Below are 14,237 nucleotides of genomic sequence, written 5' to 3'. Positions count from 1 at the left end.
TAAAAACTTGAACTGAAAATTTAGCCCTGATTGATTGCATGACAGATTAAATCAAGGGCAAAGACCAGTTAACTGCATTACATTGATACAAATGAAATGACAAAATATGACTGAATTATAATTAGACATTCTTGGCTTCCAAGTAAGGGTCGTTTTAGTCAGCTGGAAATAGCCTAAATATTGTGCTGCTGTTTTTTTTTTCAAATTAAGTGTGTTTACCATAACTTTGATGCGCATCACATTTGCATTAACTTCAAGTACATACTGCCGTGCTTAACGAATCATATCTCAATCAAGCATCGTAAGGATAAATAAAATTGAGTACAATGTTGTCCCCACGAAGCCAACAACTCCCATGACGACGTCGCATTTTGGGTGGCAGAAAAATCTGCGCAGTTCTTGTTTCAAATTGTCAATTCTTCTTGTTTGTTCACGCGAATCCGCCAAAACGACCGAGCTGTCTCCATCCCCGACTCCGTTTTCTGTTGCCGACAAGATAGTTGTCGCGATTGAAACCTTGTTGGTATGGTTCAGCTGATAGACATTGTCATCAGATTTTTCATCTTCAGAAATGTTGATGGAAAGTGTTGCCATTATGATTGCAGCACACGAAAGGACAATGCTCGAAAAAATATATGTGCAGATTCTCGGAAAAGTCTTGGACGTCTGCGGTACATACTGAGTCACAAGTGACAAATTGACACACAGAGCCAGAGTAACCGTGACCCCAAAAGTGACCTTTTCTCCGTTTTTGCCCGGAATGAAGAAGGTCAATGAACTCATAGCCATAAGTATGGCGTTCGGGAGGATGAGATTTAGGACGTAGAAAGAAGACATTCGCTTGAAGACGACACGTATTGATATTCTGCCGAAGGTGTTGGAACCCCTTATAGCGTCCACCGAGTATCTTGTACATTCTGTCTCTACAAATAATACCAACTCAACATCAAATGCAAATTTAGAGGGAGATATTTGATTATATTTTTAGTATTGTTTTTGGCCGGTCAAACTTTGAAGTTTAGACCTTTAAACGCCTTTAGAACCTTTTGATAAAAAGAAAGAGTTTTCAAATTTAATGTGAACTAAGTTATGAGTTATCTATATCCAAGCAGCAGCTTTTTTTGCCTTTTTTCCAAGTCCCGTAAATTTCTGCTAATAAATACTATATTTCAAATTTTACTTACTAGCGATTTCAAATGAAAACACTTCCAAACCAACATTTAAGTTATGGAAACTTTTTCTCTAATAAGCAGGGGCACAACAGCGGTTCGCCGTGATGGGCTGTACAGCTCGTATGTTGGTCCTATCCCTCGTGGATAAATGATCTTATTATTATTAATACCAGATACGGTATAACGGCTTTTTTGGTTTAACGTTTTCGGGGTTTTTTCCCGGCAAAAGATATTCTTTGTCATGCTTTACGGCTCTTTTCCAGTCCCCCTCTTTCAAAATACCGAGTTTTATGTTTGTTTTACGTGTTATTACGGCTAAATGCGTGATGTTACGCTGTAAAATATGAAGAACAAATTTGTTCACAATTGCCGATTTGTTCACCACGCCAAATTTCATTGCAATATGACAATGTTAAATAAACTTTTCAAAATTGAATTTGAAAGGAGGGACTGGAAAAGAGCCTGCTTTACTTATTTTTCCTTCCACGCAATTCACGGATTCTCTTAGACTGTTTGCCTTGTTATCAAACTTTTTTCTTCGGATGGTTTGCTGACGGTGTCAGGTTTACGAAAAAGTTTTTAAGAACAGTGATTTTTTTTTCAAATGATGTAAACAGCAGCTGACCTTTTAGAGTCCACAGACTGTCCTCCATGTATGACGAGAGGTCAATCGGCATGCATGTGATGTTGACCTCATTTTCAAAATACTGCCAAGAGCCAATCACAATCTCGCAACTCTGGGTGTCGAAGGGAAAGTTAGTCACATCTAGAGCGCACATCGTTTCGTAATCTACAGGCCGAGTCCAAACCACAAGTCCATAATGGTACACTGTACATGGGATGGACCTATCGTATTTTTCCATGTCGAAAGTTCCCACATCGTTGTACGCCAGGATGTCAGGAGTCCAAACCGAGTTCCGATAGTACCGGATCCATTTGAGGCCTCCGTAGTCCGCCGGATCCCAGTGAAGAAGTTCGTCAATCCATTCCATACGCTGGAACATGAGCATTTTGATAGTCTGGTCTTTGGTGTTGAAGCCAACTAGTTGGTACATCGTGGCTTTGTAAGACACGTTTAATAGCGTGCTTGGAAATATAACAGGGCGAGCGGAGGCGTCGTAGTCTGTTGCGAGTTTGAGCCTTAGACGGACTTCGTGCGAGACGCCCTCAAAACTCGATAAATCTGTATAGTTCGTCTCAGTAGTCTGACCGGATAAATGCATCAAAAGTAAAAGTGAAAAAAAGCTCGTATGTGTAGCTATTGTCATGGTTACTGCATCAATAAAGCAAAAACATTACAAGCACAAGGGTGTGTGATAAAAAAAGAGAATGAGGATGGTTAAAAGAGTTTTTTCCCAACAAACATCCATTAGAAGCAAAAGAATTTGAATGTTGAACGCTTTTGAAGCTTTTTTTTTCAATAAGAGCAGTTGAGAATTTGTCAAAGAGTTTAATTCAGCGTGCACTCAAAGACACGCACTTTCGTTGTCGCAAACTGTAAGGTATACTGGAGAAAAATTAGCCCCTCCAATGCTGCCTTCTTCAAACGATTCAACTTACGGATTGAAGATATGGCAATTGGAAGCCTGCTAAGATCGAAGTTCAAAATAAATTAAAACGGAACAAAGTGATACCTTTTTTGCCTGAATCAGAAATAGAACCCGCTTTGGGATACGAAAAACGGATTAAAACGTTTTGTTGCCATAAGTCAATTCATCTGTGGGAAACTAAAAAAAATTCCTTGGGTGCATAAATTAAACACAATGCAAAAACTGAAAATTTCTTCCGATCAAAATCTAGACACCGTTTTTCTATCAATCATTTGTTCATATTGGTCCGTTGGCGCCTATATGAAGTTAACTGCTCGGCCACCCAATAAAAAAAATCATAATAAGATCAAATAACTGTTTTTCATCACATAAATAAATCAGAACACATTTTTATTGAATTGAATTAAAAACAGAAAGGCAAAAACATAAATGTCAAAGAATACCAATAAAGTATTGAGCCGATTATAAATACGCTTTTTGTTAGGAACAATTAAAGATTACGGTAAGGAGCTTTTCATTCTCGATAAATCAAATTAACAGCCGAAACCTCCATTTTAGTTATAAACAGAATATTGTTATGAATTTTTAAGAGAACAGATAAATGGTTAGGCTTGAAAAAAAACTTTATTTGAGTGATTTAACTTAAAGCTTGATGATTAGATATTCCAAAGCCAAATATGCACTGCCCACAAACTGCGAATAATGTTACTAACATCAAAAAAAGTTAAGAAATAAAAGTCTTCTGTAGATCTGATAAAGAAAAATTGAGACCCATAAAACTAATAAGCAAAGTAAGCCTTATGCATCTGTCATAAATATTCATTTGGCGGTTCTTTTCTTCCATGAAAAACTCACTGGATGTAAATTATTCTTCAAAAATGCTACATGAGTAAAATCTAAATGAAAAACTTTAGCTATGCTAATACAAAAAAAATCGATTAGTGGTCGCTTGAGATCTTTCTACCAGAAAAATAAAGATGCACAGAAGTTTTAGAGTCAAATTTAATTGTTTTCAGGCAAAATTAATTATATATTTGTTCTCATTTTTCGAATTGGAACAAGATACCCAGCTTCGAGCCGATATTAATTGCCAAATCTTTAGCAGCTTTATTCATGCATACCTAAATGGGCGGACACAGAATAAGTGGACTATAGTCATATTGGGTCTGCTTTAAAGATTTTTCGAACTACAGTGCTGATTTAAATTAACCGGACAAAACGAACATAACTTGAATTTTCAAACGCGTTTTTCTCAAATATGGTTAAGATTAGACAAAAAGTGAAGAGAACAAAAGTTGCTTAGAATTTTACCAGAATTAATATGGTGCCATTTTTTCTCCGAAATTCTTAACAAAAATTTTACCCCAAAAATGGGTCAATTTGGCTTTTTTCAATTAATCAAGAATTACGCTGAAACTACTTTGTTAATTGATACAAAAATTATATCACAGGAAGCCTCTTACGCAGCTCAACAAAGTTTAACAAGGGTTGAATCTCCAAAAACCAGTATAAGAGAAAAAATTTTCACTTGATAGTCAATAAATGTGATTTTTACTATATAAAACCCAGAATCTCTGTTAAAAAATAAATTTTAAACAATTAGCGCAAATTTTTGTAGATTTAACCCTTGTTAAACTTTGTTGAACTGCGTAAGAGGCTTCCTGTGATATAATTTTTGTATCAATTAACAAAGTAGTTTCAGCGTAATTCTTGATTAATTGAAAAAAGCCAAATTGACCCATTTTTGGGGTAAAATTTTTGTTAAGAATTTCGGAGAAAAAAATGGCACCATATTAATTCTGGTGAAATTCTAAGCAACTTTTGTTCTCTTCACTTTTTGTCTAATCTTAACCATATTTGAGAAAAACGCGTTTGAAAATTCAAGTTTTGTTCGTTTTGTCCGGATAATTTAAATCAGCACTGTATTCCAAAGAATATTATCGTAACATTTCCGTATTTCGCTGAAAGAAAGAGAACCGCAGATAAAAACTTGTTAGTTGTTTTTTGGGCATATTTTTTGAAAAATTTTTTTTTTTCAGCGCGTCCCAAATCAAATTTAGCACATTTTGACGCTACGGTCGGTTACTTAGACGGACAGCAAGAGTGACAATGCATTGCTGATCAATCAGACATTCCATAGCTGAAAAAATAAGACTAAAATGAAAAACACTATTTACAACATAATAACAAACAATTAAAACGGTTTCATCGTTCAAGTAATTCTATATTTCGCGTTTTTTTTTTTACTGAAGGTTATAAATTTCTTTTTGTTGTTTTTACTTTGCTTGTTCCCAATGCAGGCGGCGCAAAGTTTTCTTCTTTTTTGGATGCAAAGATACTAGCTAGCTGCTGGTTGCTCCGAGAGTTATAATGAAAGCCTCCATGACGAAAAATCAACAAAACATTTTTAAGCGCTATATAGAAACGAAAACAGCCTGTTGTTTTTTAATAGCAGTGCATTACGCTCATCACCCAAAAATATCGAAAATTCATCACCCAGCCTCAAATACAGAGAAAAACCCTAAATTTTTCTGCACAGTTCCAATAGGTTTGTAAGACTACATATAAATTAATAACAAATACATAACATCATTTTTTCTTGTCTTTGCACTTGAAGTGCAAAGTTTTTTTGCACAGTTCCAATAGGTTTGTAAGACTACATATAAATTAATAACAAATACATAACATCATTTTTTCTTGTCTTTGCACTTGAAGTGTTTCAGTTTATTTTTGACAGCTTTGATCAGTTCATAGTACATCAAGTTTTTAGCAAAAATTCAAAAAAAAATGTTAAAAAACTATCTTTTTAGTTTCTGTTATACTTTCGTGATAATAATTAAACGCTTGTCTAAGATCTATGAACTATTTATTCTAGACAGAACCTCTAATACTAAGGCGAAAAAGTGTAAAGGTAAAGATCATGGTTGGGGCAAAGGCATGAGGTGAGTTGTTCGAATCTCTGTAGCGACCAAGATGATTCCGGCACTGAAACATCAATGTAACAGTATTGTTTTTGTTCCGACTTTCGATACGAAAGTAACGGAATATTTGTGCTCGGGGTGGGTTTTTTTTCTTCAGACAAATTTCGACTTTTTAACTAGCCATTGTTGACAGAATTTTTTACATCATTCGAAAAGTATTGTTGTCCTGAGCTCAAATTTGAAAAGATATTTCACTGTGAACTTTTTTCGTAATGTTATGGGAGTTTAAAGATTGCCATTTTGGCCAATTTGGGACAATTAACGCGCGATATATTTCGCGCTATTAACGCGTAAGCGGAGAGCTAATCCGTCTTAGAAATCGTTCCAAATTGGTTTAACGAAGCTTATTTGCCATAGTTTATTTGTTACGAAATCTATCCTTTTGTACTTAATGTGGCGTGTGGGGGGGGGGGGGGGGGGGTGATTTTTATTTTAAAAATTTCAAATTTGAAAAAATAAAATTTTCATTTCGTTTTATTACTTTTAATTTCTTAATGTTATTACTGCTCCATAAACCTTAATAGGCAGTCGGAACATTCAGGGCTTCGCCCTGATACGAGCAGTCTTGTTTCTATCTTTGTTCTGTTTTCTGAACAAAGTATATCAGCGCAAGTGCAGTGTTAAAACAGTACTATGTCCATTTTTTTCTAAAGTTATGGGGATGATTTGAAAAGTGCTAACTTGCCAGTTTGGGATAATTAACTACCATTAACTTGAGATAACTGTTCCGACTATCGTAACGAAAGTAACGGAATATTTGTGCTCGGGTGGGTTTTTTTTTCTTCAGACAAATTTCGACTTTTTAACTGGCCATTTTTTGATGAAATTTTTTACATCATTTGAAAGCTATTTGAAAAGATATTTCTCCTGTGATCAGTTTTCGTAAAGTTATGGGTGTTTAATTGTTGCCAGTTCGACCATTTTGACCTATTTGGGACAATTAACGCGCAATATGTTTCGCACTATTAACGCGTAAGCGAGATTGAATCCGTCTTAAAATTCGTTCCAAATTGGTTCAAGGAAGATTATATGCCATAACTGATTTTCATAATAGGAGCAAAATCTATCACTTTGTACTGAATATGGCGTGTGGGGGGATGTTTTCACAAAAAATCTCAATAGATCTTAGAAGGCAGTCGGAGCATTCAGGGCTTCGCCCTGATACGGGCAGTCTTGTTAACTTAAGCGGCTCAAAGTATTTTGAGTTGTTATAGCACGCGTAAGCGGCAGAATTTTTGCAATCGAAAGTGAATTGAGGCAGTTTTTTTGCATGAACTTTGAAATTCGTGACGCTTTAATACAACATTTTGTAGTTTACTTTAGGTGGGGTGATTTGAAAAAGAAGAGAAAAAATTTTTTTTTCATGTATTTTGTTTGTTCGCTTTTTAACCAAAACACTTTCAAATAATCTTTAAAAAGCATTCGAACCATTCAGAGGTTTGCCTTGTTATATGACTAATCTTATTAAGTTAAGTAGTCGTTTATTATACAAATTCTGTCCCGCGTGTAATCTTATGAGACAATAAGCTAGCATCGAAACCACTATACTATGTATTATATTGCGGGCTGAACATGGATGTTTCTGCAAATGAATAGAAGTATGCTAGAATGGGTAATTAGAGGTTCCTTGAAAAGAAAAAATAAATATTACTTTAGAGAAAAAAATTGCCAATAAATTTAAGTTCAGCTCATTTTGTAAAAGCAATAAAAGCAAGGTAATGATGTGGAAAAAATGACAAAGTTTATTGCACAAAAATTAAATTGAAAAATACACAGAGGTAAAGCAGAATTCTGCGCCACTGGAAACTTCACACAAAGATAGCGTGTGGGGAAGCAGACAAAAATGAAACAAAAGCGACTAAAATTAAACAAAAGTGCCCGTATCAGGGCAAAGCCCTGAATGTTCCGACTGCCTTTTAAGGTTTATGGAGCAGCAGTAATAACATAAAAAAATTAAATGAAATAAAATGAAATTTTTTTTTTTAAAACTTGAAATTTTTTTATGAAAATCATCCCCCCACACGCCATATAAAGTAAAAATAGAGAGATTTCGTTCCTTGTAACAAATCAATTATGGCAAATAAGCTTCGTTCAACTAATTTGGAACGATTTATAAGACGGAATAAATCCCCGCTTACGCGTTAATAGCGCGAATTATATCGCGCGTTAATTGTCCCAAATTGGTCAAAATGGCCAAAATGGCAATCTTTAAACCCTCATAATTTTACGAAAAATGATCACAGGTGAAACAACTTTTCAAATTTAAGCTCAGGACAACAATACCTTTTGAATGATATAAAAAATTCCGAAAGCGCCTAATTACTAAAGTTTCAAAGTTTTGTCTCGAAAGATAATCACTTTGAAAAAAAACAAGTCCAGGAATACAATTACCGGAGTAAAATAAGTAAATTAAATTTTTTTAATAAAATGAAAAATAGTTTGAAAAAGCTAAAGTAAACTCCCGTTGAGCCAAAAACCAAATTGTTGTCATGAAAATTTGGAGCTGGGGAAGTTAATAGATAAAAAAAATTTAAAAAAATTGATGTGGCAACTGACAAGACATAATCAGACACACAATATGCCAACAATTTTTTGAAGCGGAATTTTTTCGAAATACTTTTACTGCTGACCGGACTCGAACAACCCTTTTCGCCAAACGTAACGGAGGAGCCGCGAAGCTGGGTTTTATTTAATCAAGGCTATCAAATGGTTCGAGTGATATTTTGCTTTATCTGGTAGTTAGTTTGAAAAAAAACCTTTTCCGATTTGACTACGTAATGAACCTGCTAAGCGTAAAAAACCGATATAAGAAAATTGACTTCGAGTTTTCAAGGAAGCTAAAAGTTGAAAAACAAAAAAAAACGCAATATGCTTTAAAAATCAAAAATGTTTGGAAGCTTTTAAGCATTATAAAATGATATAAATTTCGTGGCTCTTTTTATGTTAAAAATTCTGAAAAAAGCGTTTTTTTCACTGAAATCTTTTTCTGCAAAAACTTTACAAAATTGAAGTCGCGGCTTCTTCAGCTAAGGTTTTTCCTGCAAAAGCGTAACTTTCAAGTTTTCAAAATTGAAATAAAATGTGAATATATGCGTTTGCATCACTTGCGATTCAGAAAACAAAAAAATAATTTCTATGAAATAATTATGTTTTAATACTTAAAAAATGTTTTTTTTTAATGTTTTAGGAATATTTCAAAGAAGAAGCGGCTCATCATTTGTCATTCAGCAATCAACAAAATTTTAAAATCAAAGAGCACTCGAAGCACAAATTTAAAAATTTTTAGCTGAATTTGAAAAAAATATATATAAGTGGCCGGTTATTGTGCAAGATCTGATCAAAACAATAAAACTTAGGAATATTCGACAGTCATAGTAAAATAGCGAAAGGGTTTTTTTTGAAAAAAAAAACCAGAAAACCAAAAAAAAAATCATTAAAAAAATCAGAATTTTTGAAGTTTTTAATCACCAAAATGGCGTTAAAAAAACTAATTTTTCTCGAACAAAAACTAAAATTAAGCATAGATAAGTTATTATAAACGGCCTAAATTAAGAATAAATAAGCATGTTCGCTCGCTGTACTCGCTTTAATTGCTCGAAATTAGATTTAAAAAAAAATTGGGGAAAATCATCAATTTTTCTATATAATGGGAAGTTTTTCAACGGCATTCGAATCACAGCTTAAAGGTCTTTATTATGATATATCATTCGACCAAATCCGATGATTTTTTGTGGGACCTGATTTTGCTTGAAAAAACAAAAAATTGAAAAAAAAACTTAAATGGTCGGAACAACAAGGATAACTGTTTGCTGTGCGATTAGCGCAGAAGTTTCGACCACACTCACATAACTAAGCATTATAAAAAAAAAATCGTAACAATCTAGATTACGGAAGTACTTCGACCAATTTTATCGACATCCAGACAACAAATTTCTTTGCAGCTTGAAACTCGGCTAAAAGAGCTCAAAATCTTGATCCCATCTGTAATTATTCGTGAAAAAAAATTCTTAAGCTTACAGTTCTTGAACGCCTTCGCTGAACCTAGCAATTGTTTTGCAGCACCAAGAAATTTAAACACTATATAGACTGGGATTAAAACAATGCTTATTAAAAAAACAATAAAGTATTCGTTTTGGCTTTAAAAATGAACTTCGTCAGCAAAGGTAGGAATCAAAAATAATAAAGGAATATGATACCAAATTTAACTCTCTATAGTTTTTACTTGATGTTTCAAATGAACTGGGAGAAAACCTTGGCTAATCCGTAGTTGCTGCCTGTTTATTAAATGACGTGGTCGTAACAAAAACTAACTGCCTCGCTCAGAGTGTAGTTTAGAGAATTCTCCCTTTTAGAACAATAGCATGAAATGAAACACCATTACATTAGCTGAACATCTTTTGAACTTCTGAAAGAATTGATATTCCAGATAGCTGTCAAAAAATTGATAACTTCAAAAATGAAAACTTAACGTGAAAACGAATATGCTTCCTGTCCAATTGATGTATTCAGGGGGCGGATATACGGGAAGGTGGGCGGTGGACGCTTTTTTTCTCCCTCAGGGATCCCAACCCCTCATTAAACGAAGGCTCCCACTTTCGTATTCTTTTACGATGTCCATTTTTGGTCGACCGACCCGTAAATGTTTTCTAGAGGAGCCTTCGGCGCCATTGTATACTAATTTTGAGGGGGATTTCGCGCCCAAAAATCATATTTTGGGTCGAAATCTTTCAAAAAATGCCTAATAACATCTTATATTTTTTCAAAAAATTGAAGTGTGATTTAAATATTATGAAAATTAGAAGACAATAATAACCACAATTAAGCCGCAAAAACTTGGGCAAACATGGTTAGAAAAGATAAGATTAGTTCCAAATCAACAATAAGATAGCAATTTAACTTTGTATGACAACAGCTTAATAATAAGTTCTACAACATGGTGTAGGGTAAACAAGACGGCAGCTGTTAAGCACAATCAACTTTGATGGACTTAGAAACAGGTTTCATTTGAAAGAGCTCATTTAATCTCACCTAAGTTTTAACACTCAATTAGCTCACCTAAGTTTTAACGCTCATTTTCGTCTCAATATCGTGGTCGTCTTAATGTACCGTCGTCCTTTTTACTTAGCACCCTACAACATAATATTCTTCATTGATTTTCAGTTCGATTCACTCATAAGGTGGTGGAGGGTCTCTGCATGCGTCTAACATATTGATTTGACCAGCGTCACTCACTAGGAACTGAGTTTTCCAAAACTCGTGCTGAGAGTGCTTTCCTTTCGACATGCATACTTTACATAGGTAGAAATCATCACATACTTTGCATTTGAACCTTATTCCGCTGATATTATTAACTAGGCATCCATAACCATCACATCTTAATCCCCCGTAAACTCCAGGCGAACGAATTGGTTTACTTTGAGAAATAACCCATCTGTACCAACTTCCCTGTTGATTCCATGGTTTGTAAAGTTATTTGTCCAACAGATCTCAATGTGTAAATGTGAACAACTGTTTCTATGATTGGCCATCAATCACTACAGGTGTACCTCAAGGCTCTGTTTTAGACCCTCTTCTTTTTCTGGTTTATTTAAATGATAAGCATCATGCACTTTCAAAAAAAAATGTGTTTAGTTTCGCTGACGATAGAGCTATATTGTGTTATACTTCAAATTTCGAAGACTTTCAACTAGATTTGACAAATATTTCATCCTGGCTTCGCCTAAATAAAATATTTGAAACTCAGAGAAAACTACCTTAATAAGTTTTTTTTTAAATTGAAACTAACTAGAGTGATTGGCTTAGCAAGACAAACTGATGCAAATTGATAAAAAACTTCAAGTTCTTCAAGGTAATTGCACAAGCGAGAGTGCATAATCTTTCCAATTACTTAACTGCAATTTTTTCTTAATTCAATTCTGCTATCAGCTTTAAAAATTGGTAGAACTTTCGCTAACTGGAGTTTTTCTGGAACAAATTCAGTTGCAAATAAAAAATTTGTGAAGTATGTTAAATAAGATGCTATCACAAAACGACTTTCTTTTGAAAAAACATAGTCATTTCATCAACCCCTGTGACATTCGACCAGAATGGCGCCAAAATGAATGGCGACTTCGAATTTTTATTGTAACCGTAGACAGTCTTCCACCTCAGATTGGATATTACTTCTGAAATCCGCCATTGCTTCATCGACTAAACGCTTTATTGACTCGTTCATTTCTGTACGGATCATTTGATTAACCTCAGTTTTAATCCTTTCCATTTGTTTTGAGATGGTCGTAGCAATTTTCTGAATGATAGTTGATTCAGATCCCTCATTTGGCGATCTGAGCATAATGAAGGGTTTTTCATATCGGGCCTATCTTCCTTTTTGCCTGTACCAAAAGAGGTTTCGTCCTGAAAACTCAAGTTGGGCATTTTTTTCAATGGGGAATGGTTCTTGTCTGAATCCATTTTCCGTTATCTGAATTTTTTTTAATAAGTTCATCACAACAATTAGGCGTATGTGAATTAAATATAACGGTTTGTTTTATAATTCATACCGGTTTCATCATAATAGCACACATTAATTTTATTCAAATTGTCAAACTTCAGTTAAAATAGTTCGGATATTTGTATCATAGAGCTTAAGCGTGGACAGAAAGAAGCATGCATTTGCCGAAATCAACCTGACGAAAGAACATATTATTGAGAGAAAATCAACAGCTGATTTATGCACGAGTGTTCGAAGACTTAAGTCGACCAAGGCTCAACTTTTTCAACTTGATGAGAAACGATCCCTGTATTGAGAACGTCTGGACGCGTGAAGGATTTATTTTCTTTCAGTGTGAAGGAAATCAACAGATTAATAAAAATTACCAAATATTCGAGGGGAGAAAGCTGCTAGATTACATTTACAGTAATGTTGTAAGGTGTTTTGAGAAAAAAAATTAAAAAAATCATCAATATTGCCAAAAACCTAAACTACAACAACGAAATATTATATATGCTATTTTTAATGTCTTACTGTCTAATGTACACTCCTTTAAAACCATCACGAAGACTTAAAAGCTTTTCTTCGTAGTCTTGAGACTCCTAGTAGTATATTTATAGGAGTATATCCTAACAGTGTAATATAATATATTATAACAGAAACTTGAATAAATGAAAATTTCGATCTCATTATGAATAGCATTAGAAATTTTCACACCGTTATCACGAATACTATAGTATAAGAGGTGGTGGAACTATGATGCAAATTGGTGAAAGAATCAATTTATTGAACAACTTGATGGTGGTTTGCTAGAATCCATCTTGATACGTGTTGAAAATATTGAAATTTTTTCGATATTTGGGTTAGCATATTCATTCTACCACGCTTCAATAAAATATCAGTTTGTCGATGAATTTGATAAAACTATAGAAACTTTCTTGATTTAGTTTACCAATAATCGTAACTGAAGATTTCAAAATCGATACCCTAAGTAATGTGTGTAACAATTTACAGCAATCCTACCAAGTTCAAAAATAGCTAATTGTTTTGAACTATTGACCAAGTCTGCAACTCGAATCAGTGATCCCTCAGAAAAATGTATAAACAATTTTATAACACGAATATTGAAAGTCCTACTATTGAAGTTATGCTATCCGGCAATCTTAAAGTTTTTTTGTGTGAAAAATTGTTCATCGGGTTATTGTTACCGTGATATGTCTTTCTTAACTGAAAAAATCAAATGAAGGACTTCCTGCTTGTTCTAAAAAATTACTTTTCTATCCTAATCAATGATGTAAACATTACTACTACCTACCCTAAATTTAATCAATGCCTTCAGAAATCTTTAAACATGTTTCTTCCCATACGGGAATGATTTCCTAGAAACTAGAATATTGCTCCATATGTTCATTAAAAAAATTGAACAATTCAACCTTTAAAAGAAATCAACTATACAAATTATGGAAATTAGATAAGGAAACAAAAACGAAAAAAAAATTCCCTGCTGAACATCGGAAAGTAGAAAAGAAGAATGCAGACAGGAAAAAACATTTTTTTTTACCTTAAGTTTAGTAATTGTTTTGGGAATTGGAGACAACTGTATAAGGTTGTAAATGAAATTAAAGGTATATGTCCTTAAACCACAAAAGTCAAATTACCTAAATTGGATGAGAGAACATTGTCTGACTCTCCATCAAAAGCTTACCGTTTTAATGAGTTTTTTTCAATTGTTTGCACCAAATTAGCAAAGAAACTAAATCTTGTGAAAGTTAGTTGTTAATCCAGTGTATCAAATTGATATAGCAAGTCAATCAATGTATCTAATCATCTGCTCAATTTTGGAGGTAATCAATGTTATAACTTGCTTAAAATCCAAACAACCTTATGGAGTTGATGCAATGACTATGTTTTTTTAAAAGAGAAAGTCGTTTTGTGATAGCATCCTATTTAACATTCAAGACAAATCTTTCATTTTCTACTAAAATTTTTCCAGAAGACCTCCAGTTAGCAAAAGTTCTACCAAATTTTAAAGCTGATAGTAGAATTGAAGTATGAAAAATATCGC

General features: G+C 33.8%; 1 protein-coding gene across 1 annotated transcript; it reads right to left on the bottom strand.

Moving 5' to 3' along the window:
- LOC134839432 (acetylcholine receptor subunit beta-like 1) lies at window positions 1–3,125 on the bottom strand. Its single transcript, XM_063854979.1, has 2 exons — window positions 1,798–3,125; window positions 1–923 (listed from the first exon to the last, which is right to left on the bottom strand). The coding sequence occupies exons 1-2, from the start codon at window positions 2,438–2,440 to the stop codon at window positions 289–291; spliced, it is 1,278 nt and encodes a 425-aa protein (XP_063711049.1). The 5' UTR covers window positions 2,441–3,125; the 3' UTR covers window positions 1–288.
- Window positions 3,126–14,237: the final 11,112 nt, after the last annotated feature.

The sequence above is a fragment of the Symsagittifera roscoffensis genome, chromosome 2, assembly GCF_963678635.1.
Source record: "Symsagittifera roscoffensis chromosome 2, txSymRosc1.1, whole genome shotgun sequence".
Classification (NCBI taxonomy): domain Eukaryota; kingdom Metazoa; phylum Xenacoelomorpha; order Acoela; family Convolutidae; genus Symsagittifera; species Symsagittifera roscoffensis.
The sequence above is the reverse complement of the archived record's forward strand: the minus strand, read 5'-3'. Positions and strand labels throughout refer to the sequence as shown.